We start from the raw sequence: 24,819 nt of genomic DNA, 5'->3' as shown, positions 1-24,819 counted from the left end.
TTTGAATTTTGATTCAAACAGATCAGTTCACTTATGACACCATCTCTGGTTTTCAGGGGGGATTTATTCAATTTCCCAAGCACTCAAGAAGCGGAAGATGAAAAAATGGAAGATGAACCTAGTCCATGGCCATGCCAACAACAGCCCATCAAGTACACTTCTCATGTTGAGGCTCCTGTTTCCCCAACCTCACAACAGACTGTCACACAAGTGCCATCCAGTCCAAAAGGAGATACTGTGGAGATGAATGTGGCAGGAGAGCAACAAGAAGAATCAAAAAACAGTCAGGACAAGCACAGTAAAGTCTTGTCTATAAGCCCAGCAACCAGAGGGGGGAGTATTTGGCCCAAGACAAATAACAAAGAAGTCCAGACAACAGAATATTCCCTTTGGGCTCCAACTGTTGTTTCAGTAGCAACCCAAACCATGAAAGGAGTGTGTGAACAAGTAGAGGTGGGGACCAGCATGGCTGACCAGAACCTTGGGAGACAAGATGCTAAGGTACAGACTGAGAGGAGGAATGCTGAAAAACCTACAAATATCTCAGGAGATGATACTGACTCTTTGCATAGCCAGGTAAGTACAGGCATGGGGCTTTCCTCTGATCTTCTAAACTGTGTGATCTATTGGTTAATAATCATATGTGAGTCAGCTGAGAAGATGAGACTCTGAAGGAACAATATAGAGCTGTTTCCTATAGAGCATCAGGGATGCTCTCAAGAATAGAGATGGAGTGGGAGATGTTAGAACTATAGCTAATCTGTAACGTCACAGGGAAAATTGTGTAGTATTTGAGTTTCTCTTGAAAGAGGTTAGGTAAACAATTTGTACCCTATTTCATATCTCTCATAGAATATTGTTGCTCTGAGTATCTTTCTGTCCCTTACTCACCTATCAGGACTTCGTCTCCTTCCCTATAGTTCCTAGGAGTCCTTTTTGTGAGAATGTGAGGGAGGACTGAAAGTTGCAGGGAAGGGGTTGGAGGGGGAACTGTTCATGACTAGGAGAAGCACAAGTAGTAGGAATAAAAAGAAGAGAAATTAGAAACTTTGGGGACTGTGGAGGAGGTATTAAGATTTGTAGTGGGTGAGAAAGTATCGGGAACTGGTAGGAGTAGGGGTAGAGGAAGAAATGTAAGAATATAATAACTAAGACAATAAAAATTGGGTCATCTTAAGGAGTGAGGAAATTATATATTAGATGGACAGATCTGAAAATGAATTTTAAAGATTTCTTTAGGGTGGCTATGGGGTCCTTGGAGGGGAAAAAAAGGAATCTGATAAAGGTTCAGCTATGTGCTCTTACTTAGCCTATGGATAAATAAGTTATGGGTCATTTTCCCTTTGGATAGATAAGGCTTCTTTCTAGTCACTGTAGCCAATTTTCTATGCACTATGCCATGCTGCCCCTTTCTTCACTAACACTGGTAAAGTTAATCTGACTTAAATAAAATGCAGAGCAGTCATCTGAAAGTTTTAGAGATCTGGTCTCAACTTTGCCACTGACTCATGTCCCTTTCATCTTCTAATGCCTTCTGTGTGATCATAAAGACAAGGATGTAAAAACTTTTTAATGCTGTGCATTGTGGGTAAGACTTAGGCCTGTGTTAGTGGAAACCAATTTGTTCCTGTAATACTTTTTTCTTTCTTTCTTTTTTTTTTTTTTGGCGAGGCAATTGGGGTTGAGTGACTTGCCCAGGGTCACACAGCTAATAAGTGTTAAGCGTCTGAGGCTGGATTTGAACTCAGGTCCTCCTGACTCTAGGGTCGGTGCTCTATCTACTGTGCTACCTAGCTGCCCCACCTTTAATACTTAAGTTTCAAATTTAACCCCTGGCACTAAGATTTCTCTGCATTAAAAGGAGCGTTTTCTTTGACATTGCTCTTGTTGCCTTCATTTATGAATAAAAGAATTAAGATGTTCACACTCATACAGGTACTTTTCAGAGAACTATTCATGAGATAGCAATATGAGTTTTTCTGTCCTTTCCTCTTTCATCATTGTCTCACCTGTTTTTATGTTGATACCAGTTAATTTCTCCCACAGTATGCCTTCTGTATTTGTACAGACTGATTAGATAACTGTTATTTACAGTTGGGGAATGTACAAATGCTATGGGGTATTTTTACTCTCTTATATTCTTGTGGCAGTCTGGTGTAATAGCTATACCATGTGTGGTAGTGTGGATAGAGCATTGGACCTGGGGTTAAGAATTCTTTAATTCAGGGGGCCGCTAGGTGGCGCACTGGCCCTGAATTCAGGAATTCAGGAGGACCTGAGTTCAAATGTGGCCTCAGACACTTGACACTTACTAGCAGTGTGACCCTGGGCAAGTCATTTAACCCTCATTGGCCCCCCCAAAAAAAACTTTTTCTTTAGTACAGACCTTGCTTCAGACACTCAGTAGCTCTGAATCCGAGTAAAACGCTTAACTTTGTTTAACCTCACCTTTCTCATCTATAGGATGGGAATAATAATAATAGTACCTGTTTCTTACAGTTGTTGTGAGGAGCAAATGAGATAATATTTATAAAATGCAAATCTTTAAGTACAAATACCTACTTAGTCTATCAATAAATAAGTTATGGGCCATTATCTAGTACCTATATATGAAGAATAATATGCTTAAATTTCAGCCTTTGTGTTGGAATCTCTTAGATTACATAGAAACTCAGTTTCATGTGGTAGCTTTTTGTTAACATATTTTCCCCACATTAGATATGAAAAGTAGAAAATAGGATTTTATTTCAGTCCACATTATTTCCCTCTGGCAAGTGATTTAATTTTCAACAATAGCAACAAAAGGATATATTATGAAGGCTTGGTCTGAGCATGTGAAGAGATATGTATAATTCTTTTAACTTTAAAGCAGTACTAGCAGGGGAGAACTGCTCTGAATAAATATTTGCTTGTTCAGCAAGCATTACTATACCTTCTGTGTGTCAGGCACTGTACTAGGAGTTACAGATACAGGGACAAAAGTAAATGGTGTGTGTTCACAAGTAGCTTACATTCTTTTTTTAATTTTTTTTTTTTTTTGGTGGGGCAATGGGGGGTTAAGTGACTTGCCCAGGGTCACACAGCTAGTGAGTGTCAAGTGTCTGAGGCCAGATTTGAACTCAGGTATGCCTGAATCCAGGGCCGGTGCTTTATCTACTGCGCCACCTAGCTGCTCCCTTTTAATTTTTAAAAATTTTATTAATTTTATTTTTTTTAGTGAGGCAATTGGGGTTAAGTGACTTGCCCAGGGTCACATAGCTAGTAAGTGTCAAGTGTCTAAGGCTGCATTTGAACTAAGGTACTCCTGACTCCAGGGCCAGTGCTCTATCCACTGCGCCACCTAGCTGCCCCAGTAGCTTACATACTAACAGGGAATGTAACTTGTTTGTAAATAGGTATTGCAAAAGAGATAAAAGATAACCTTGGTAGGGAAGGTGCTATCAAGTGGAGGAACTGGGATAGGATTCATGCAAAAAGTGGTGCTTGAGCTCAGTTTTTTAATACCACGGATTGGGGGCAGCTAGGTGGCCCAGTGGATAAAGCACTGGCCTTGGATTCAGGAGGACCTGAGTTCAAATCCAGCTTCAGACACTTGACACTTACTGGCTGTGTGACCCTGGGAAAGTCACTTAACCCTCATTGCCCCATCAAAAAAACCAAAAAACAAACAAACAAAAAAGAATACCACGGATTCCAAGAAGTAGAGGGATGAGATGTGGAGAGGACAGTCAGAGAGAAGGCCAGTTTGGTTGTACTTTAGCATATATGGAGGGGAGTAGTGATATGTAATAAAGCTAGAAAGTTAAGTTGGGATTAGGTTGTAAAGAGCCTTAAATGCCAAACAGAAGAGTTTATATTTGGTCCCAGAGTTCATAGGAGCGATTGGAGTCTAGTGAGGTGTGTGGTGGGGGTCAGAGGGAGAGGCAGTTGGAAAAATCATGAAAAATGATTTTTCTGAAAAAATCATGTCGACTGCTTTATGGAGGATGTATGGCAATGGAAAAAGGCAGGGAGGCCAGTTAGGTGGCTGCTGTAAAAGCCCAAGTGAGATGATGAGGGTCTAAGTGTCTGTGCAGGTGGAGAGAATGGGATAATAAACACAAAATGTTATAGAAGAAATAACTATTAATATGAAATGGCATTATATTAATGTTTAAATAATTAATTTCTTTGAATTCTTTAGTTTTTGTAACTCCTTATGAAATAATAGATGAATTTTGCAAACATTTGTCAGAGGTTACAACTTACTGGCTATCAGGATCCATACTTGAAAGAACCCTTAGTGTAGGAAAGATCATAGATTTAGAGCTAGAAAGAAAGCTCAGAGGTCATCGAGTTCGACTTCCTTATTTTACACTTCAGGAAACTGAGGCTTAAGAGATTAAATAACTTAAAGTAGTTAGTATCAGAGCTGGGATTGGAACCTAGGTCATTCGACTTCAAAGTCTGCTCTTTTTTTTTTTTTTTTTTTTGGTGAGGCAATTGGGGTTAAGTGACTTGCCCAGGGTCACACAGCTAGTAAGTGTTAAGTGTCTGAGGCCAGATTTGAACTCAGGTACTCCTGAATCCAGGGCCGGTGCCCTATCCACTGCACCATCTAGCTGCCCCCAAAGTCTGCTCTTTTTATAGCTCTACCAAGACCTTCATTTACAACTCATATCTTATTTCCCACCACAGAATTCATATTAGAAAGAAACCTTATAAATGTAATGAATATGGTAAGTCCTTCTGCCTAGGTATAGAACTGATTCCACACTTGAGATTTCATACTGGAGAGAAACTAGAATGTAATAATTATGGGGAAGTTTGTTGTTTTTTTCCCCCAGAACCAACACTTCATTTGTGATCAGTTCATAGTAGAATGAGAAAAATTAAAATGAAAAAACATTAAATATTTTTTAAAATTTCAAATAAAAAAAAAACCCCAGTAATTTATAAAAACCAGCATGGCATTAGTACATAGAAGACTGGCATTGGAGTCAGGGTTAGAGTTGCCTTTGACACATACCAGCAATTCGACCACTTTAATCTCTCAGTGCCTCAGACAACTCTCAGAGTATAATTGCAAATTGCAGCTGTGCATGTGGGTGTGGGAGATTTATACCCAGGAGTTCTCTACATAGATGAGATCACAGAGCTATATGGAAAAAAAAATTATATATTTTATTTTCTAGCATGAGCCAAGCTTTACTTGGTATTTTCATATGTCAGTTTTCATAAAGGCACAGGATTTTATTTGAGTTAACAAGTTATTTTTCTTTATGATAGACTATAACAGGTTTCTCACTTGCTCAAAATTTGTTTGTAGACATTAACCCAGGTCTGTAGGTATAATATATATGTAGTATATCTGTTGAATAGATTATGTACTTAATGTTTAAATTCTGGGAGAAATCTGACATCTGGTTCTAGCTGTAATTAATTCATGTAGTTTTACTATATTCCTGTTTTCAAGAAACCCCATTAATTAGACCATTTTGAATTGGTTGGGTCATAGTTATATCCATTTGTAGTAATGTGTTAATTCTCTGTTCTGCTTTATCAACATTATAGGGAGAAGAAGAATTTGACTTGCCTCAGCCTCCACCTGGCCAGGTCTTACATCGCCACATGAGAACTATACGTGAAGTACGCACACTAATTACACGTGTTATCACTGATGTATATTATGTAGATGGCACAGAAGTGGATCGAAAGGTGACTGAGGTAATGATACACTAGATCTAAGTGGCAAATTCCACTCACTAGAATGTCACCTTGGATTTTTTTTAACCCACTATCTCTTTCTTATGTCTCCATTATCCAGCTATTGATACTTTACTTTCTATTATCTTTTATATCAGAAAGTCAAAGGGTAAAGTAGCTCAGGAACCTCATCGCAAGGCTAGAAGTTAGTGATTCTAATTTCTGATTGTTTCCCAGTCCTGATTATCATATGTATCACTGAGCTTGTCACTTAACCTCTCAGTGTTATCTTTCCCTTTAATGTAGAGTTTTAGGAATCACTATAAAATATTTTCACATGTTTAGTATTAATAAGGAGTGGCAAACTAAAAATACTAAAATTTTTTATACAACCTTTAAAAACGTTAGTATAGGATCTTTGGATTTAAAGTTGGATTGAATCTTGAGAGATCATGTGGATGGGAACACAGGCCTGGTGGTGGGGAATACCCCAGGTTATACAGGTGCTACATTGAAAAAATAGCATTGGAACCCAGTTCTTTTGACTCCAAATCCATTACCACAGTATAATTCATATGCAAGTTGTAATACAATTTTGTAAGGCATTTGTTGTAATTACCCAATCATTGAATCATAGATTTAGAGCTGGAAGGGACCTTAGTGGCCATCAAGTCCAGTGCCCTCATTGTATTGATAAAGACATTGGCCCTGAAAAAAGAGGTTAAGTGATTTGTTCGGGTATTATATGAGGTAGGATTTGAGTCCAGGTCTTCCTGACCCCAAGGCCAATGCTTTTTTCAGCACTTTATGCTGTCTCTTTTCTTTGGAATGTTGAGAATACATTGCCTGTGAAATTCTTAAAGTTCGTGTTTTTGGAAGCTCGAATTGACTTATCTTCAGGATTGGTGTAATTAATGTCTGAGTTTTTAATGATCATGTTGCCACTTGTTTTTCTGGTTAAAGACGTACTTACTTCAGATCTAGGGCTGAAATTGAACATACTGAAGGAATCACATATTAGAACCTCTGCTGCTGAGTCTTGATTCAGAACTGGAGAAACAAGGCAGGAGATATTTTTCCTTTTGTATCTAGATGTTTAGTTATATTTTTCATATAATTGAGAAATCACAGGTTGAGTACAAAAAAGAATCCAAGACACAACATGAATTGACTCAAATAGATAAGACCAAAAGGTTCTCCCCCTAAAATAAGAAATTAAATGTAATGAACAAATAATTTCAGAAGAAAAAATGTAAATGATTGGCTACCACATGAAAAATTACTCCAAATCATTAATATGGGTAATGAACATCCAAACAGCAGGAAGAGCAACACAAAGAACAATAAGGTAGATCCTGGATTTAAAACTTGCTTTGTGTGCATGTAGACAAGTCACTGGATCATTTTGTGCCTCATTTAACTTACCTATGTAGTGTGGCTAAGAATGCTCCTACTAATAGCCAACAAAGCTGCTGTGAAGAAAGTGTTTTGTAACATTTAGAGCAATCTATGTGAGCTATTGTTATTATTATATATATATATATATATATATATATATATGTATGTATGTATATATATGTATATATATGTGTGTGTGTGTATATATATATATATATATATATACTTGATGCCTTGATATGATGTTTCTTTTTTGTACTCAACCTGTGATTTCTCAATTATATGAAAAATTGCCTCTGCAAGTTGACTCGCCTGGGGTCATCCAGTCAGTCTAGCTCACAGTGGGGACTGGAACCTAGGTCTTCCTGAGGCCAAGGACAACACTGTCCACCATACCATTTGCTCTCTGTATATACTGACATCTGACTTGTCAGAAATAGTTAACGCAAACCTGCATTTGGTTAAGAATGTGCCCTCCCTTTCCCCCTTTCCTTCCCCCTTTATCCCCAGCCACAGTTGTGAAAAAAAATCTTCCATTTTCTAAATTGTTATATGTGACCTTTTTTATTTAAGTTATGGATGTAAGATACTGGTATAACCTTAATTTCTAGTAATTCTATTTCTTGTTGAATAGTGAGTTATTTACCCAATAGTTTGATTTCTTGGCTTTACTGAATACTAGTTTGCTGTATTTGCTTTCTGGGTCTTTTCAGTCCCATTTATTTACTTTTTTTTTTTGGACTCCCTATCAAAACAGTTTTTAAGTTTACTTATTTATAACATAGTTTGTGATCTGGTAATGCCTGTGTCCCCTTAATTTTTTCTTTTTCCCATTATTTTCCACAAGGCTTCAGGACTTTTGTTCTTTTGAGTGAATGTTATTTTGTCTAGTTCCATAAAGTGCATTGCAGTTTGAGTGGTGTCAAAACCCAGTGGGCACTGGGTTCTGGTTTCATCTTCTTGACCCTTCTCCACATAGTCAGATCTAGCAGGATACTTGTGCTCAACTGATGCTTGTCTTGCTCATTATTGTTGGTACCTCTTCCCACATTTTAAGCCATCCTTTCCACCCCAAAGGTACTTTCTTTAGGAATGGGGAGGAAACCCTCACTTTCTGTTTGAAGATTTTCTCTGCCAGTTAAAATCCTCATCCCATGTGCCTATATCTGTGAGCACTGTGCTAAGACAGCCTGCCACTTCATCTAAGGCATTCACTTGGGTGCTTTTTCAGTATAAACAGGTTTGTATTCAGCACTGGGTGTTTTTCTGTTATCGTGTTAGTCTCACTTCAAGAATGAAGAAAGCCACATCCACATTTAGCCTCTGATCACCTCAGTTGATTCTTTCCTTCTCCTTATACGTGCTCTGGAAAATGTGTACATTGGAGTCTGAGGAAGGGCCAGTGTGGTGAAATATAAATAACACGGACTTGGAATCAAAAGACTTGGGTTTGAGTTGCAGCTCCAGCACTCACCAGTTGTGTTATCTTGTACAAGTCATCTCTTAGCTCTGAACCTCATTTCCTTATCTGTAAAATGGAGATTATTAATCCTTGCACCAGTGACCTTAATAGTAGAAGTAGCCCCTCTTCTAGTAACATTTCCTTACTAGTTAATAGATAAAGAAGCTCATCCATCATAGATAAGAAAACAGGAATTACTTTAAGACCTTTTTGACTCACCTTAGAAGCTAGTGAAGACTTGTTGCAGATGGCCAGCCAGAAAACTCTCTCCCCTATCTATTCTATTTCCCCTCCCCCCCTAGGGCAATGGGGGTTAAGTGACTTGCCCAGGGTCACACAGTTATTAAGTGTCAAGTGTCTGAGGCCTGATTTGAACTCAGGTCCTCCTGAATCCAGGGCTAGTGCTTTATCCACTGTACCACCTAGCTGCCCCCTCTCTCCTGTCATTTTAATTCCCCTTAGTGATCACAGAGTCAACTTGTCCCTTATTGTCTTGCCTTAAACAAGTGATCTTAGGAGGTCTCTTCATCTTTTAGATGGGGAAAACAGGCACAGTGAGGTTGGTTAAGAGCCAAAGGCACATGGGTAATAAATGGCAGAGCTGAGATTTGAATCGGTTTTCCATGGCAGCAGGCTTTCTTCAACTTTCCCTAGTGGCCACATGGGGTACTGCCAGTTCTCACCATTGAACCTGTGTCAGACGTTTGCCAAACAAATATTTGAAACTAATGTGAGAAGCTGTCTCATATTCTGTGTAAAGTCACACATCAGAAATTTTTTTTCCCCTAGAGGGAAAACATCACTGAAAATTTTTAATAGTTTGCCAAATATACAGTTATTAGGATTATCTATATTACTTAAATTTTAAAATTGGTATAGATGATTCTATAAAATAATGAATACAAGTTACATATCAACAATCTCTGCAGTCCAATAATGGCCCAGAAAATTCTTATCTGTTATCATATCTGATATGATACTGGTCCTGTAAAGGGCTCTTCAGGGTGGATTGTATCTGATGAATATATAGTTTAATGAATAATCTTAATAGTTGAACTAATTAAAATAAATACCCCATTTCACATTCTTTGAGCTATTCTTATAGTCAGTAATTATATTAATGTTTGTCTCTTGGCTTGAAAATTATTTCTAATATCTGGTAATACTCATAATATCACTGCTACTTATAGTAATAAGCTGGCTAGTTTAAAGATTATTATCTCCATTTTACAAATGAGCACAGTAAGGCTCAAGAGTGAGTCGATGGGTTGGTTGGAAAGGATGACACAGCTAGTGAGGGGTGGGGGTGGGGCTTAAGCTTAGGTCTTCTGATTCCAACTTCAATGCTGTTTGCCTTTGAACCCACTGCCTCTTTATCAGGTTCAAATATGCATGTTTTCAACATTTGAGGTATGTATTGCAGGATAACAAAATCTGTTATTTTGCATTTCACAAAAACAAAACTTCTACTATGTGTATTCTGATCTACTAATGCAGCTTTTTATTTTATTTATTTGTTCATTTATTTTTGCGGGGCAGTGAGGGTTAAGTGACTTGCCCAGGGTCACACGTAAGTGTCAAGTGTCTGAGGTCAAATTTGAACTCAGGTCCTCCTGAATCCAAGGCTGGTGCCTTTTCCATTGTGCCACCTAGCTGCCCTAATGCAGCTTTTTAGCAGGAATGTTTAAATGGTGTTTATCAGCTACTTTTATATTCCCTAGTACTTATTTTGTTTTGTTCATGTGAAGGAAGAGAATTATGGGGTAATGGAAGAAACCCTAAGGAGTGAGCTAAGTCCTGTTTTTGCCACTACCTCTCACTGTTATCTTGGGAAAGTCTCTTCATCTTTCTGGGCCTCATTGTCCTTATTTGTAAAATGAGGAAATCAAGTTAGATAATCTCTAAAATTTACTTTAGCTCTAACATTCTATGATTCATCAAAACCAGTGGTAAATAAAAATGAATGATTTCTAAAGGAATAGGCCAACCTCCCATAAAAAGCACAGCCCGATAAAAAAAGAGAAAAAGGGGGGCAGCTAGGTGGCACAGTGGATAAAGCACCGACCCCTGGAGTCAGGAGTACCTGAGTTCAAATCCGGCCTCAGACACTTAACACTTACTAGCTGTGTGACCCTGGGCAAGTCACTTAACCCCAATTGCCTCACTTTAAAAAAAAAGAAAAAGATACATGCAGGTATGTGTATATATGTGTGTGCATGTGTGAGAAGATATTTATATAAGTTATTAAGTAATACTTTAATGCCCAATACTCAAGGATCTGAGAATTCATTGATATGGATTTTACCCCCCAAAATACAGATTGCAACACATCTTTGCCCATTCTTTGTGATTCTTGTCCATCTCCTACCATAAGTTTGACATAGGCCACCCAACATTTCTATTTGCCTTTGTCACTTTCTCCTGACATTTTAAGGATACCTGAGAAGAATTCTGACTGTACTCATACTTCACCCTCACCTTGTGATCAGAACCATTTTCCCTTCCTTTCATACATTTTCCTTATTACATCTTTTTCCAAGTTCCTCTTTGGTTATCTATTGTAGACTGTTCATACTTGTCATGGAAGAAAACTTTTCAGAGGTGGCATTTTGCTGTACTACATCAAATGCCTTTTCATAATTAGTAAACCATAAGCATGGTGGGATTATGTGTTCTCTACAGTCACAAAATCTTACAATCAGTCTGCTACCTGTGACAGAAGAAGCAGAAGGGAGCCATGTAGGATTGGGGGCCATTTTGTATCTTTCTTTTAATTTCTGGTTTGATATGGCCAGAGAATTCATTATCAAGTGATCATCCACTGGTAATAAATGTGTTTTTTGAATTTTAATTACTGTTGCTATATCTCTCAGCTTTGGGTAAGCAGATATTGATTTATTAAAATTATATCAGTAAAGGATTGACCACATTTCTCCCTGACTTATCATTGGTCTCAGGCCAAGTGGTAGAGTCTCCCAGAGACAGCATGTGGTCTCAAAGAGACCTGAGAGAAGCTCAGAAGACCACGAATACCTAGAAGCCCTCCTGTGGCATCTTCCAAGGGCTTTTTTTATCCTCTTTTGATAGAGGCGGGTCATTATACATTAATCAAAGCTAATTGGTTAGCATCATTCAATTCCATTGGTTCACATGACTTGAAGGTGGTCTACATTAAAATGAACTCTAGAAATGACATCAGGGAAAAGAATGCAAAAGACCCTCACTCAGATTGCTTAAGGCAAAGTCCACTCAGTTCCTTTTGTTTCCTTAGGTTTGTCCCAGATGAGATTTGATGAAATTTCTCTAGGACTTTTGGGGGAAGGCAGGGAGAGAAAGGACTGAGAAAGTGAACTCTAGATCTCAATAACTAGAGTAATAATCAAGTATTTATTGAGGACTTATTATGTGCCAGACTCTAGGCTAAGCCTAGAGATTCAGAAGCTGAAATGAAACAGTTCCTACCTTACATTCTTTTGTGAGAAAAGTTGTGTGTGTGTTTGTGTGTGTAAATGTACAAGGTAATTGAATTGGAGGTGAGGAAGGCACAGAAAAACACTAGTAGCTAGAGAGGCTTATGAAAAGCCTGTTGTAGTAGTCAGTACTTGAACTGAGCTTTGAAGGAAGCTAGAAGTAGAAGTATGGAGGTGTGTTTTGAGAAGGCCACTTTGGCTGAACCATTGAATACATAAAGGGGAGTAACCCATAATAAGACTGGAAAGTTAGGTTGGAGCCAGGCTTAAAGGTCTTTAAGTGTCAAACAGAAGAATTTGTGTTTTGGCCGAAAGACAAAAGGGAGGCATGAGCTTGTAGACAAGGAACTATGTCCCCAAAGTCACCAAACTCTACATTCCCCTTTTTTTGGGGGGGGTGGCATAGCAATGAGGGTTAGGTGACTTGCCCCTGGGTCACACAGCTAGTGTCAAATGTCTGAGGCTAGATTTCAGCTCAGGTCCTCCTGAATTGAAGGCCAGTGCTTTAATCACTGTGCCACTTAGCTGCCTCCTCTACATTCCCTTTTGCTTTTTGATACTACTAATGATTATACTACTAGCCAAATACTCCAAATCAAAGACATATGGAAACAATTCATGTACCAAAATGGTCATGATAGTTCTTTTTGTTGTGGCAAAGAACTGGAAACAGTAGATGCCCATCTTAGGGGAACTAGCTGAACAAATTCTTAAGTGGATTTAATGGAATATTGTCACCCTCAAGAAAGAGCAAATATGAAGAATTCAGAGAAACTTGGAGAGATTTGAATGAACTGAATCAAAGAAATGAGCAGAACTATGAGTAGAACTAGAATAGATATCACAATAGCTACAACAACATAAAGGAGGGCAGCTTTGAAAGATTTAAGAACTCTGATCAATGCAGGGACCAATCATCACTTTCTTTTCTTTTCTTTTTTTAGTTAGAATATATTATAATTTTGTAGATTTGATGTTTGATTTAGCTCTGCAATGATTTTTTTTTGATAAAAGTATTTTATTTTTTTCCAGTTACATGTAAAGATAGTTCTCAACATTTGTTTATACAAGCTTTCCAATTTCAAATTTTTCTCCATCCCTCCCCTAGACAGCAGGTAATCTGATATAGGTTATATATATATATATATATATATATAAAATAACATTAAACATATTTCTGCATTAGTCATGTTATAAGAGAAAAATCAGAGCAATGAGGAAAAACCTCAAAGTAGAAAAACAACAACACCAAAAACAAAAGAAATAGTATGGTCCAATCGGCATCTATACTCCACAGTTCTTTTTTTTTTTTTTTCCCCCTGGATTTGGAGATCCTCTTCCATCACGAGTCCCCTGGAACTCTTCTGTACCATTGCATTGGTGAGAAGAATCTAGTCCATCACAGTAGATCAACATACAATGTTGATGACACTGTGTATAATGTTCTTCTGGTTCTGCTCATCTCACTCATCATCATCCCACGCAAGACCCTCCAGGTTTCTCTGAACTCCTGCTCATCGTTTCTTACAGCACAATAGTATTGCATTACATTCATATACCACAACTTGTCCAGCCATTGCCCAATTGATGGGCATCCCCTCAACTTCCAATTCCTTGCCACCACGTAAAGAGCAGCTATAAATATTTTTGTACATGTGGGTCCTTTTCCCTTTTCCATGATCTCTTTGGGGAAAAGACCCAAAAGTGGTATTGCAATCATCACTCTAGAAGACTGATGATGAAGCATGCCTTCTGCTGTTTGTAGAGAAGGGGTGAACTAAAGATGTAGAATGAGACACACATTTTCTGAGATGGCCACATTTGCTTTTCTTGGCTATACTTGTTTCAAAGAAGGACTTCTCTTTGAGGAATGGCAGTGGCAGTGAGTTAATGGGAAGGGATAGGGATACCCCTTCCCCCAAAAAGGAGGGGGAAAGAGTATCAGTAAAGCATAAAACATAAAGCACAGAAGAAAACAAAAGTTCAGAAGGGAATAGAAACAAACGTCAATTTTGTTATCTTAATAAAGTGATACTTTTAAAAAATCCAACTTTGGTGATTATTAGATTTATAATGAAAACAGTTTCTTTAAAGAGTTCTTAATGTCTGAATACAGATTGAAGCATAATTTTTTTAAGTTTATTTTTTGGATTTTTTAAATCTTATTTTCTTTCACAACGTTCCTAATATGGAAATGTTTTGCATGACTACACATGTATAACTTATGTTGAATTGCTTGAGCTCTCAGGGGTGGGGGGTGGGGGAGTGGGGGTGGGGGAGGGAGAGAGGAAGGAAGAGAATTTGTAGCAGCTAGGTGGCATAGTGGAAAAAGCACAGGTCCTGGATTCAGAAGGAACTGAGTTCAAATCCAGCCTCAGACACTTGACACTTACTAGCTGTGTGACCCTGGGACAAGTCACTTAACCCTCATTGTCCCCCCCCCCATAGACATTAAAAATTCTTTTTACATGTAATTGGAGAAAAAGAAAATTCTAAATAAATGAAAAAAAATAGCAAAAAAACCCAAACCCAAATAGAATCCTTAAGATAATTGGTTCTCAGACTAAAACCCAATTTTGTAGTTTGAATCATTTTGCCATTTCTAGGTTTTGACATCACTCATTTTAACCTGTCTTAATGTAATTCCTCTTAACTTTACTTTCTCTTTTTCCTTCCTTCCAGGAGGCTGAAGAACCAGTGGTAGAGTGTCAAGAGTGTGAGACTGAAGTCTCTCCTTCTCAAACTGGTGGCTCCTCAGGAGACCTAGGGGACATCAGCTCTTTTTCCTCCAAGGCATCCAGCTTGAACCGAATGTCAAGTGGAGCTAGCAGTGGCCTCTCAGCTGCACATAGCAGTAGCAGCTCAGGGAAAGGAGCTGGACTTGTCAAAGGGAAAACAAGTGGGACAGAACCTGCAGATTTTGCCTTACCCAGCACTCGAGGAGGCCCAGGAAAACTGAGGTGCAGATATTGTATCCAGAGGGAGAGACATGAGCTTAGTGTGGGATGAGGAGGCTGAAGGATAGAAAGATTTAACTTCATAAGGAAAGGGGAGCGATGGGAATAGCGGATAGAGAGCTAGAAGGATTTTTGCCAGTCCTTTCCACCCCCCTGCCACAGACGAAATTAGTTCCCTTTTCCTCCCTTCTTTTTGGATTGTTAGAGCTGGTGGTGCTTTTTTAGGGTACTTTTAGCTGATCGGTTAAGAGACTGCTGGAGGCTCAGTGTGAGCCTGTCACTCTGAAGCTGTAGGCCCTGATTCTGCTGGCAAAGAAGCCTCCTTCATAAATAGGCCAGAAACCTTGACAGGCTCCTGTGGCAGGGCATGGGAAGTATGTGAATATTAGGAATGAGGGGGGCACATTATTCCCATGCCTCTTTGGAACTGCCTTGGAAACCATAGGATAATATAGATTTAGAGGTGGAAAGGACCTTAAAGATTATAGAGTTCAAAGCACTCATTTTTTCAGATGAGGAAAGTGAGGCCTGAGAAATTAGGTTCTTTACCCAAGTTCATACAAATAGTAAGTAGCAGAGCAAGAATTCTGGATCTGATGCCAGATCCAGAGCTTTTCCCTTTTTTCTCTTGATTCTAAAGCCCATTGTTTCTATTAGGAATGGGACGGATTTGGGGCCCTGACTCCACACTAATTCTTTGCATTCTGATGCAGATTCTCTATTGGAAGGGAAGGGGTAGAAGTAGTTTTGCTGAGTTTGAAATTTTATTAGGAGGCATTTAGCTTTATCTTAGAGAAAAAGAAAATACTATATTTCTTCTTTCTCCTTTCTATTTTTACCCACTTCCCCATTCGTGACAGATTTGACTGATGTGAACTTACTTACCATTTGCATTAAGGGTTAGTATATGTTGGTCTGGCATATAGCCTGGCACATGGAGAAAAAAGGACTGGGGGTTTTGAGATGACTAATAGGTGCTCTCCAACTAACCTGCCTTCATTCTACAGTCCTAGAAAAGGGGTCACTCAGATAGGGGCACCTGTGTGTGAGGAGGATGGTGATTCAGGCCTCGGCATCAGACAGGGAGGAAAAACTCCAGTCACACCTCGTGGCAGAGGGCGAAGGGGCCGTCCACCTTCTCGGACTACTGGAACCAGGTATTCGGGGAGGGTGAGATGTACTTAGTTGGTGATTTGTTCACACGAATAGGAAGATAAGAGAGTAGAAAGAGGAGGCCTAATATATGGGGTTCCAGGAGAGAAAAGTGGGCAGATTTTAAATTACAAGATGATATGGGTAACTCACGGGAATTCTTTCTCAAGGAACATGTATCATCATTGGAATGACCGTCATACACTGAACATCATCTGGTTCATGTGCATTAAGAAAATAAAACTCACCCATTCATTGAAAAGTTCTAAAAGACATATTTTAGATAGGGCAGAAGGGTTCAAATAGTCCAGAGAAGGAAAAGAAGCCCTGACAAATATCCCCAAAATTCTTTGTATGTGGAGAGATGGTTGGTCTTCTTTGGGGGTAGGGGTAACAGGAGGGTAATTTGGAGGGGTGAAAGTCCACATTCTGAATATCAGCTGATGTCTGCCCAGGGGAAAAGCAAGAGCCATTTTAATTAATAGGAACTTGTCTGAAAGAACCAAATGATATTCTAGGGACCAGAGGCTTTCGCTCAATAAGTTGTCAGTGGTTGACTGAAGTCTTTTCCAAGGCTGTTGTCATTGTATCATCCTTATTCCATTAGATGCAAGTCATCCTTACACATACTAAGTAACTTACAGCAACTAAAAGACATGAAGCCAGGTCCTAAGCCTAAGTCAGACTAAGTGATTAAAGCTAAATTTGATTCAAAGACTCAAGGACTCTGTTAGTCATCCAGTCAACTTATTGTGATATATGTGTCTCTGAAGCAACAAATGAACTTAACTTCTCTTTATCTCACTAAAATCCTAATGCAGATTTACAAAGCTGTCTCACACATTTACTGTAATAGCTTCAGAATAAATTTCTAACAACATGTATGATTTTAATGTATGAAAGAATTTATACAAGAATGTTATCTAAAATGATGAAAAATAAATTTATATAATTTGTACCTATTAGGAAAAAAAAGGTGATATGGGTAAAAATGAGAGCAACTGAAAGACTAGACTTATGGCTGTTGTGCATGCATCTTTCATCTCATTCTCACTTCATCATTCTACATTTCCTTTTCAGAGAAACAGCTTTGCCTAGCCCACTTGGTGTTGAGGATATCTCGACAAGTGTCTCACCAGATGATAAACCCTTCACTCGAATTGTCCCTCGTATGCCAGATGCCAGTAAACGAGCAGATGGCAGTACTGGAGTCTTACGACGTAGTGACTCTCCAGAGATTCCTTTGCAGGTTGTTGCTGGCCCATCGGATGGCCAAGACTCCTCTTCTCCAGGAAACAGCTTTGTAGGGCTCCGAGTTGTAGCCAAGTGGTCCTCCAATGGCTATTTTTATTCTGGGAAAATAACCCGAGATGTTGGAGCTGGGAAGTATAAGCTGCTTTTTGATGATGGGTACGAGTGTGATGTGTTGGGCAAAGACATTCTGTTGTGTGACCCTATCCCGCTGGAGACAGAAGTGACAGCCCTTTCGGAGGATGAGTATTTTAGTGCAGGTAATGAAAGGAGCAAGATTTTTACCAGCTCAGTGTGTCCATGGATACACTGGGTCCTTTCACTAATTACTGAAAAGTACCCCCAACCTGACTACTTATTAGGTTGGGGTCAGAAGTCCTATTCACCCAAAACTAACTACTCTGATGACTTCCTTTTTGATTTACTGTTTGTCTTGATGAAACCAGCTAGATGAATACAGCTGAAACAAATCAAATAACTGTACTTAGGAAAAAGTAGCACTTCTGCCTGTGTGTTCATATGTATACACAAGTACACAAATCCAGGCTTCTCTGGTTTGAGGAACTGGCTGTCTGTCCTTACTCCCTCCCCTCTAGGATATAACAGGGATGGGCAGTGGGGATCTTTTCTATTGGCTGCATTTCATTGTTCCATCTTTGTGGATTAACCTGGTATTAACATGTAATTGTAGTTTGTTACTTAGAAACAGTTCACCTTGCTCAGAGTTTTTCTTTTTTCTTAGATGATGGGGAAAAATTATTTTGTTTCTGAAAACCCAGACAGTAATATTCTTTAATGATTAGGAATCTTTTCTTTTGGGTTTCTATTGCTTGCTCTTTACAATTTGGAATAGGCTTGCTTGTCTTATCTTTTTGGGGTGGGGGCTGGGGCAATGAAGGTTAAGTGACTTGCCCAGGGTCACACAGCTAATAAGTGTCAAATGTCTGAGACTGGATTTGAATTCAGGTACTCCTGAATCCAAGGTCGGTGCTTTATCCACTATGCCACATAGCTGCCCCCTTGCTCATCTTATCTTGATGGCAAGACTATGTAAAGAGATGATCTCTGATAAAAGTTCCATTTAAAAAAAAATTTTGTCCTATTACTGAAGGAGTTCTACCAAACACATATGAAAATAAATACCAAAAATTTGTTCCAAAATATGTACCAATTTATGTTCCAAATATAGATGTACTAAATTCTGAATACTTTTAGATAAGAGAACAACTCTTGAAGCTCCACATTTAGCTCTTTGCACACCAAAGATATAGATACCCTTGTCTCCAAAATAAATCCTGGAGAAAATAATTTAATTCTATCCGTTTGAGCCCTTAAAATTATTTCTGAAATTCAGTACCAGTGGTTTGCTTTTTAATTCTTTTTTTTTGTTGTTTTTTAGGACTATTAATTATTATGTAGCTCTTACCCTGATTTATTAATTCTTGGCTTTCTTGTGTTTCTTTTGAGTCTTATGATTTTCTCATGTTGAGTTCTGTAGTTTGGTGGGGTTCGGGAAAGATGGTAAACAAAGAGAGACTAAGCATAAGTGGTGGGTGAAATTCATGACAAAGGGCAGAACTGAGTCTTACTTTCTTTTTCCTATTCTTTTTGACATTTGTCTCAAGGCTATATAAAATAATAGGATTCTGAAGGTAAATTCCTCATATGTTAGAGATAGGATTTTTCCAATTCTGTAATTTAACACAGACCAGTAGAACAGAACAAAATGGGTTCTTCTGATTATAGGTTTGGGAGTGAGATGGTTTGAAGATTCTTTTTTTTAAAGCATTTTCTCCAATTAATTTTTTAATATCACAACAACCCAGCAAGGTTGGCATATACTTATTGGCTTATTGATAAGCTGATGATTATTATGAGGATGGGTAGTGCTTAGGATTTCACAAAGCTAGGTTGTGATAAAGCCAAGATTAGAACCCAAGGCTCTTAAATTCTACTCCACCTTCTATTCATACCATTGTGTTCTCACTTTTTATTTTAAGAAATTATCATTAAAGATTAGATCAGAATTAGAGCAATGGGGCTGAGTGGAGTGAGAGGAGCTGGCAGGAAAGACATATTTCAGCTTCATACTAGTTTGTGTTGGCTTCCCGTTATCTGGTTCCTCTCTAGTTTCTTAAGATGCCCATCTCCTCCATACCTTAATGCAAAAATTATCATATACTTCCTAAAGAAACACAATCCAAAAGGACTAAAGAGTTATTGTCAACTACTGTTTACAGTATATCATAACTTTGAGAGAACTATTAGAACCACTGAAAAGCCAATTGTGCTTGACTTGGGAAATAACTTTCATAGCTCTCCTACCGGGCTCTACTTTCTGATACCCTAAAACCTTCTTTACCCCAACTCCAATGTAGTAGTTGAAGAATATATTTTGGTAGTTGTGACAGTGTTTAGTCATATCCCAGCTTTGCAGATGTCTGGACCATCTGGTTTAGGCTCACTGGGCAGAGCAAAGAGTGAGCACAAACAGTGGATTCCATGGAATGGCATTGCTAGCAACAGCTTCTCTTTATTGTCTCTCTTCCCAGGCGTGGTAAAAGGACACAGAAAAGAGTCTGGGGAATTATACTACAGCATTGAAAAGGAAGGCCAAAGGAAATGGTACAAGCGAATGGCTGTTATCCTGTCTCTGGAACAAGGGAATAAACTGAGGGAGCAGTATGGGCTTGGTCCGTATGAGCCAGTGACGCCCCTCACCAAGGCAGCAGACATTAGCTTAGGTAAGACCAGTATGCTCTGTGCAGCTGATCTCAAGAAGCCTTATCAAGCCTGTATGAAAAAGCAGTTTGTTGGTAGTTCACTAACTCTGTTATTGTTAGATCCAATTGTGGCTGATCAGATGGAGATTAGGTGCATTTTACTGGGTCACTATCCCTATTCTCCTCCCAGGACCTTCTAGTAAATCCTTAGGCTTCTTCTTGCCTCCTCAACTCAGCAAGAGATAAAACAAATCTTTAGCCATGGAGGTGTAAAATAAATGATCCAATAGTCTTAGGATGTGCTTTATGCTGCAGTGGAAGGTGTGAGGAAAGGCTTCAGGGCTTCAGACTGTGAGAACTAATTGTTTTCTGTTGTATTTGGTTACAGATAATCTGGTGGAGGGTAAGCGGAAACGGCGAAGTAACCTCAACTCCCCAGGCACCCCTACTACCTCCAGCAGCAGTGCCACTGCCACTCCTCCACGTAAAGCCCTTGAAAGTCCAAGAGTCTCCATGGGACTTCTCTCTGGAAAGAGGAAACTGATATGCTCTGATGAAGATCGATCCCCTGCCAAGCGAGGCCGCAAGTCTACCACAATAAAACCTGGTAAATCCTCTTCCTTCAGATTCCTCCAGATACCTTCAAGGCATGCAAAGGGTAGGGCCCCTTGGGAAAAAGTTATGAAAGTATTGTAAAAAGTAGTGTTAATTATGTAGCCTTTTGTCCTTCTGATATGTGCTGTACACATATTCAGCTAGACAGGGCATAAAATACTTTCATATAACCTCCTGTTGTGGGGCACTCCAACTCATTGAGGTGTTAATCACTCCCCTCCTACCTTATTACCTCAATATTCTGGGCAGAGTAAGGTAAAGAGGGAATGGAGATAATATCTGAAATATTTAAATGAAGATATTTGTGATGGGAATAGTGTGGCAGAGGAGGCAGGGTAAGGAATCAGGGCTGACTGGGAAAAATTTAGAAGCCCATGAAGTTTGTTGTCATCATTTTCCCATGGTGTCTCATTTTCCCTCAAAACTTGGGAGCTCGTTATCTCGTGATGTTTGTTGACTGTCCAGAACCTCTCCACTGTGGCACCTCACATGGCTGTTACTGACCCCTGTATTCCATGTTCCAGTGGTTCCTTCAGTCTCTTCACCTCTAATGAAGTCTTATTCCTTTGGTGTTGGAAGTTAGGAAAGCAGTTTGATTAAACTACATTATTAGATTTTATTAAAAGGGTAGCTGTTTTTATGTTCAGACTTGTTCCTTGTGTTTATATCATCTGGATGTCAAAATGTCCCTGGCTTCTTTCTAGTTCCTTATTTTATCAGGGGGAAAAGTTACCTGTCATCTTAGTCTTCATATGAGCCCTACAGTCAATTTTCCTGACACAAATACTCATTTTCTTTTATTCCTGGAAAATTGAACAAAGGGGATAAAACAAATCTGGATGTGTCATAAATCCTCAGCTAACAAGTTTACCTACTTTCCAGGTACTGGAAACAGTAACAGAACAGACACTGACGTTTGGAACCAGCATAGTGGTCCTCTATAGTAGGAAAGAGGGAATGGACAGACACTGCCCAGGGAGGATGCTGTAATGGCCATAAATCTTCTACTAGCTAGTCTGATAAACTTTTGGTTTGGTTGTGTAAAAATTTTAATTATTTTTGTGTACTGAAAGATTTTTCATTTCATACATATCATTGTGTCATTGATTTTACTATGGGTTTTATTTAAGTTAAAAATAAATTCTTCATGTATGTTCAGTCTACATAGTTTTTTGTTTTTTGCTTATGTAACATGGTTGTCTGCTCAGAACTAAAAATAAGAGTGGGATATTGTATACTACTTTGTACTCAGGCAGGTAGGACATACTCAATTTAACAAACATTTATAAGTGCCTACTATGTGTAGAATACTACATTCTTAGGTTCCTTGGCTCTGGTACAAAGTCAGAGTTCTCTGTAATAATATTGTTTTTGCTCTTACCCAGGTACTGTGGGAGTAGGAGAGTTTGCGAATCCATGTGAGGGTGGAGACAATGCTGGAGAGCCATTAGCTTTGGAAGACCAGAGGGGACCCTTGCCCCACAACAAGACCTTGTTTCTGGGCTATGCTTTTCTCCTCACCATGGCCACAGCCAATGATAAGCTAGCCAGCCGCTCTAAATTGCCAGATGTTCCTACTGGGAGCAGTGAAGAAGAGGAGGGTGAGACCACTGTCCTCATTTCCCAAGGAAATTTGTGGGTTTCTGACATAGCCTCACAGTTCCCTCATATTCATTCTAGCTCCTCTGTTTCAAGCCTGTGATTGGTCCTCTTTGTCATAAATATATAGGCTCTAAAGCAAGTGGAAATTGACCCTGAATTAATGAATGGAGTAAAGCAACTATTCCTCTTTCTAAATAGTCTGACATCTTTCCTACCCAAGGTTTCAAGGCAAAGACCATAGCAAAACTGGTGGAAGGGGATAAAAGTGACTGTGGCTTTCAGGGGACTTTGGAAGGTTGGGTGTGTGCTGGTAGCAGGTCTTCTGTCAAGTACTTTCAGTAAGCAATTTCTAGATATTTTTCATCTTCTCTCCATTTGACCACAAGCTAAGTGTACAATTATGTTATAACAACACCATGGGGAGTTATGAGAAAGATTTGTTCCATGTATTCAGAAAGCCTTGTGTCTTATGATTCTTAAAAGGGAAAGAAGGCAAGTATGAATTTAAATATGAATGGCTGACAAAAACACATCAATCTAGCCATTATGGCTAAGGTACAAACTTTTGTCTAATATGATGTTTGAACACCAGCTACAGATTTCTGGCTGATCATTCTTGGAAGAGCAAACTGCTTTTGGCAGTAGTGTTATGAAAGTAGCACCATTAATGAGCCACAATTATATTAGCACTTCAGGGATGTGTCTCTAAACCCAGTTAATGAATAGACTGTTTTTCTGAATATTTAACATTAGCCAACCCTTCCTGTTGTAAAAAATTAAGATTAGTTGAACATTAGCCAGAATTTGGACTTTCTGATAGAGGTTTAAATAAGCACCAAATATTCAAAGAAATGGGAAAAATGTAAAGGACAGGATTTGTTGGACATATCTAAGAAGGCTAACGGAATCACTTTAGCAGAAAAGATAAGAGATTGTGGTAAATTTTTTGGTACTAATGGTATGTTTTATAACTTGGAGAATGAATAGAGCAAAGGCCCATGTAAGGGACAGGACATGGATGGATTTGTCCCACTAAAGAGAATTGAAGTGTAATAGGAGAGTAAGTCATTTGAGGCTAGGGATAGAGGGATTTAAAAAAATATAGTTTTAAGCTATTAAGTTGATTATACATTTTAATTTGATTCTATAGGTAATTTGTGTTCTGAAAAGGGGACATTGACATTCAGGGCCCCATTTTTCTTTACCTCCCAAATATTGCCAGAGCTTGTTCTCATTCATATTCTTTCTCCTTTCTTCCTTCTCTTTTCCCCAGCCTTCTGCTTCTCACCCTTAAGAATTTTGGTGACAAAAGTCCCCATTTCATCGTCCTCATTTTCATGCACTGTAATCATGTAACAGCATTGATTCCCAAGTAACTGGACTCTTGAGAAGGGAAGGGATATAAGGTCATCCTGGGGATTCATATGGGGTGATGTTTCAAAGTGGTTGGTTCTAGGGCTGTTAAGAGTCCATTCAGTTTTTAGTTGCATCCCATCAAGTAGGGCAAATTATATTTCCAAATATAGACATTGAGTCCATAGTAACTGGCACAAATTAGAGAAGTATATAAGATAATACCATTGGGAGTTAAGACCTAAGTAGGCAAGTCTATAACAGAAAAATAATTGAAATTACTAATGTACTACAAGCTGAATATGGATTGTCATCATGGAATATTAATTTAGTGTGGTGATACAATGTAGTGACAGATGAAAGTAATCCTCTTTTCCCCATAGGATTGGATCAGACTTTTATATAACATGTTCAATTTTGATGTTTATTTTAAGAGGGATATAGAATAGCTAGAGTCTTAATGAAAGAGAAATAATTAGTAGAATAGCAAGTAGGATCTTTGAGAAAAGCATAAATAGTTAGATGTAAATAGTGGTTCAGGAGTTAAGTGAATGAAATGATACAAGAGGCAGGGGCCTGCATCTCTTATTTTCTGCTGGAGTGCTGTTTTCTATTTAACATAGAATAGTGGAGAGAATACTGTACCCAGTTGTAGAATATCTGGGTTCAGTTTTTAGCTCTCCTACGTATTAGCTGTGTGATCATAGGCAAGTAGCTTAACATTTATGCCTTAGTTTCTTCTCTAAGATGAAGACTTCACTGTGTACCTCACAATGGTTGTTGTGAGGGAGGCACTTTAGACACTTAAAAGTATTATATGTAAATATGAGCTATTAATATAGGATAAGGGGATAATTTCTGGACATTTTTGATGAGGTGGGTGGAGGGTTGAAATAGAAAATCATGCACTGGATTGGGGTTATTTTTTTTACATTAAAACTTCAATTAATCAGTTGGCTAGATGCCTTAACCAGAATTTCCTCTCTCATTTGTTATCTTTATACTCCATTTACATCAGAGAGGACTAAATGATCCAAAAAAGGAAAAAAAAAACACTGATTAAGGATTTGGTTTAAAAATGACCCAAAAAACCCTTTTAGGATATAACCTGGTATTAGTGACTGTCTATATCAACTTCAAGATTATATGTG

General features: G+C 38.6%; 1 protein-coding gene across 2 annotated transcripts in view; it reads left to right on the top strand.

Moving 5' to 3' along the window:
* TP53BP1 (tumor protein p53 binding protein 1) overlaps positions 1-24,819 on the top strand; it is a 111,786-nt gene that overhangs the window by 80,867 nt on the left and 6,100 nt on the right. For both annotated transcript variants that reach the window (XM_043989199.1, XM_043989198.1), the window contains 8 exons: positions 57-576; positions 5,554-5,706; positions 14,698-14,975; positions 15,980-16,129; positions 17,205-17,635; positions 19,928-20,119; positions 20,487-20,705; positions 22,099-22,314. In XM_043989199.1, coding sequence (XP_043845134.1) covers positions 57-576; positions 5,554-5,706; positions 14,698-14,975; positions 15,980-16,129; positions 17,205-17,635; positions 19,928-20,119; positions 20,487-20,705; positions 22,099-22,314 — 2,159 coding nt within the window. The remainder of the gene's footprint in view (positions 1-56; positions 577-5,553; positions 5,707-14,697; positions 14,976-15,979; positions 16,130-17,204; positions 17,636-19,927; positions 20,120-20,486; positions 20,706-22,098; positions 22,315-24,819) is intronic.

This window comes from Dromiciops gliroides, chromosome 2 (genome assembly GCF_019393635.1).
Source record: "Dromiciops gliroides isolate mDroGli1 chromosome 2, mDroGli1.pri, whole genome shotgun sequence".
In the NCBI taxonomy this organism is placed as follows: domain Eukaryota; kingdom Metazoa; phylum Chordata; class Mammalia; order Microbiotheria; family Microbiotheriidae; genus Dromiciops; species Dromiciops gliroides.
The sequence above is the reverse complement of the archived record's forward strand: the minus strand, read 5'-3'. Positions and strand labels throughout refer to the sequence as shown.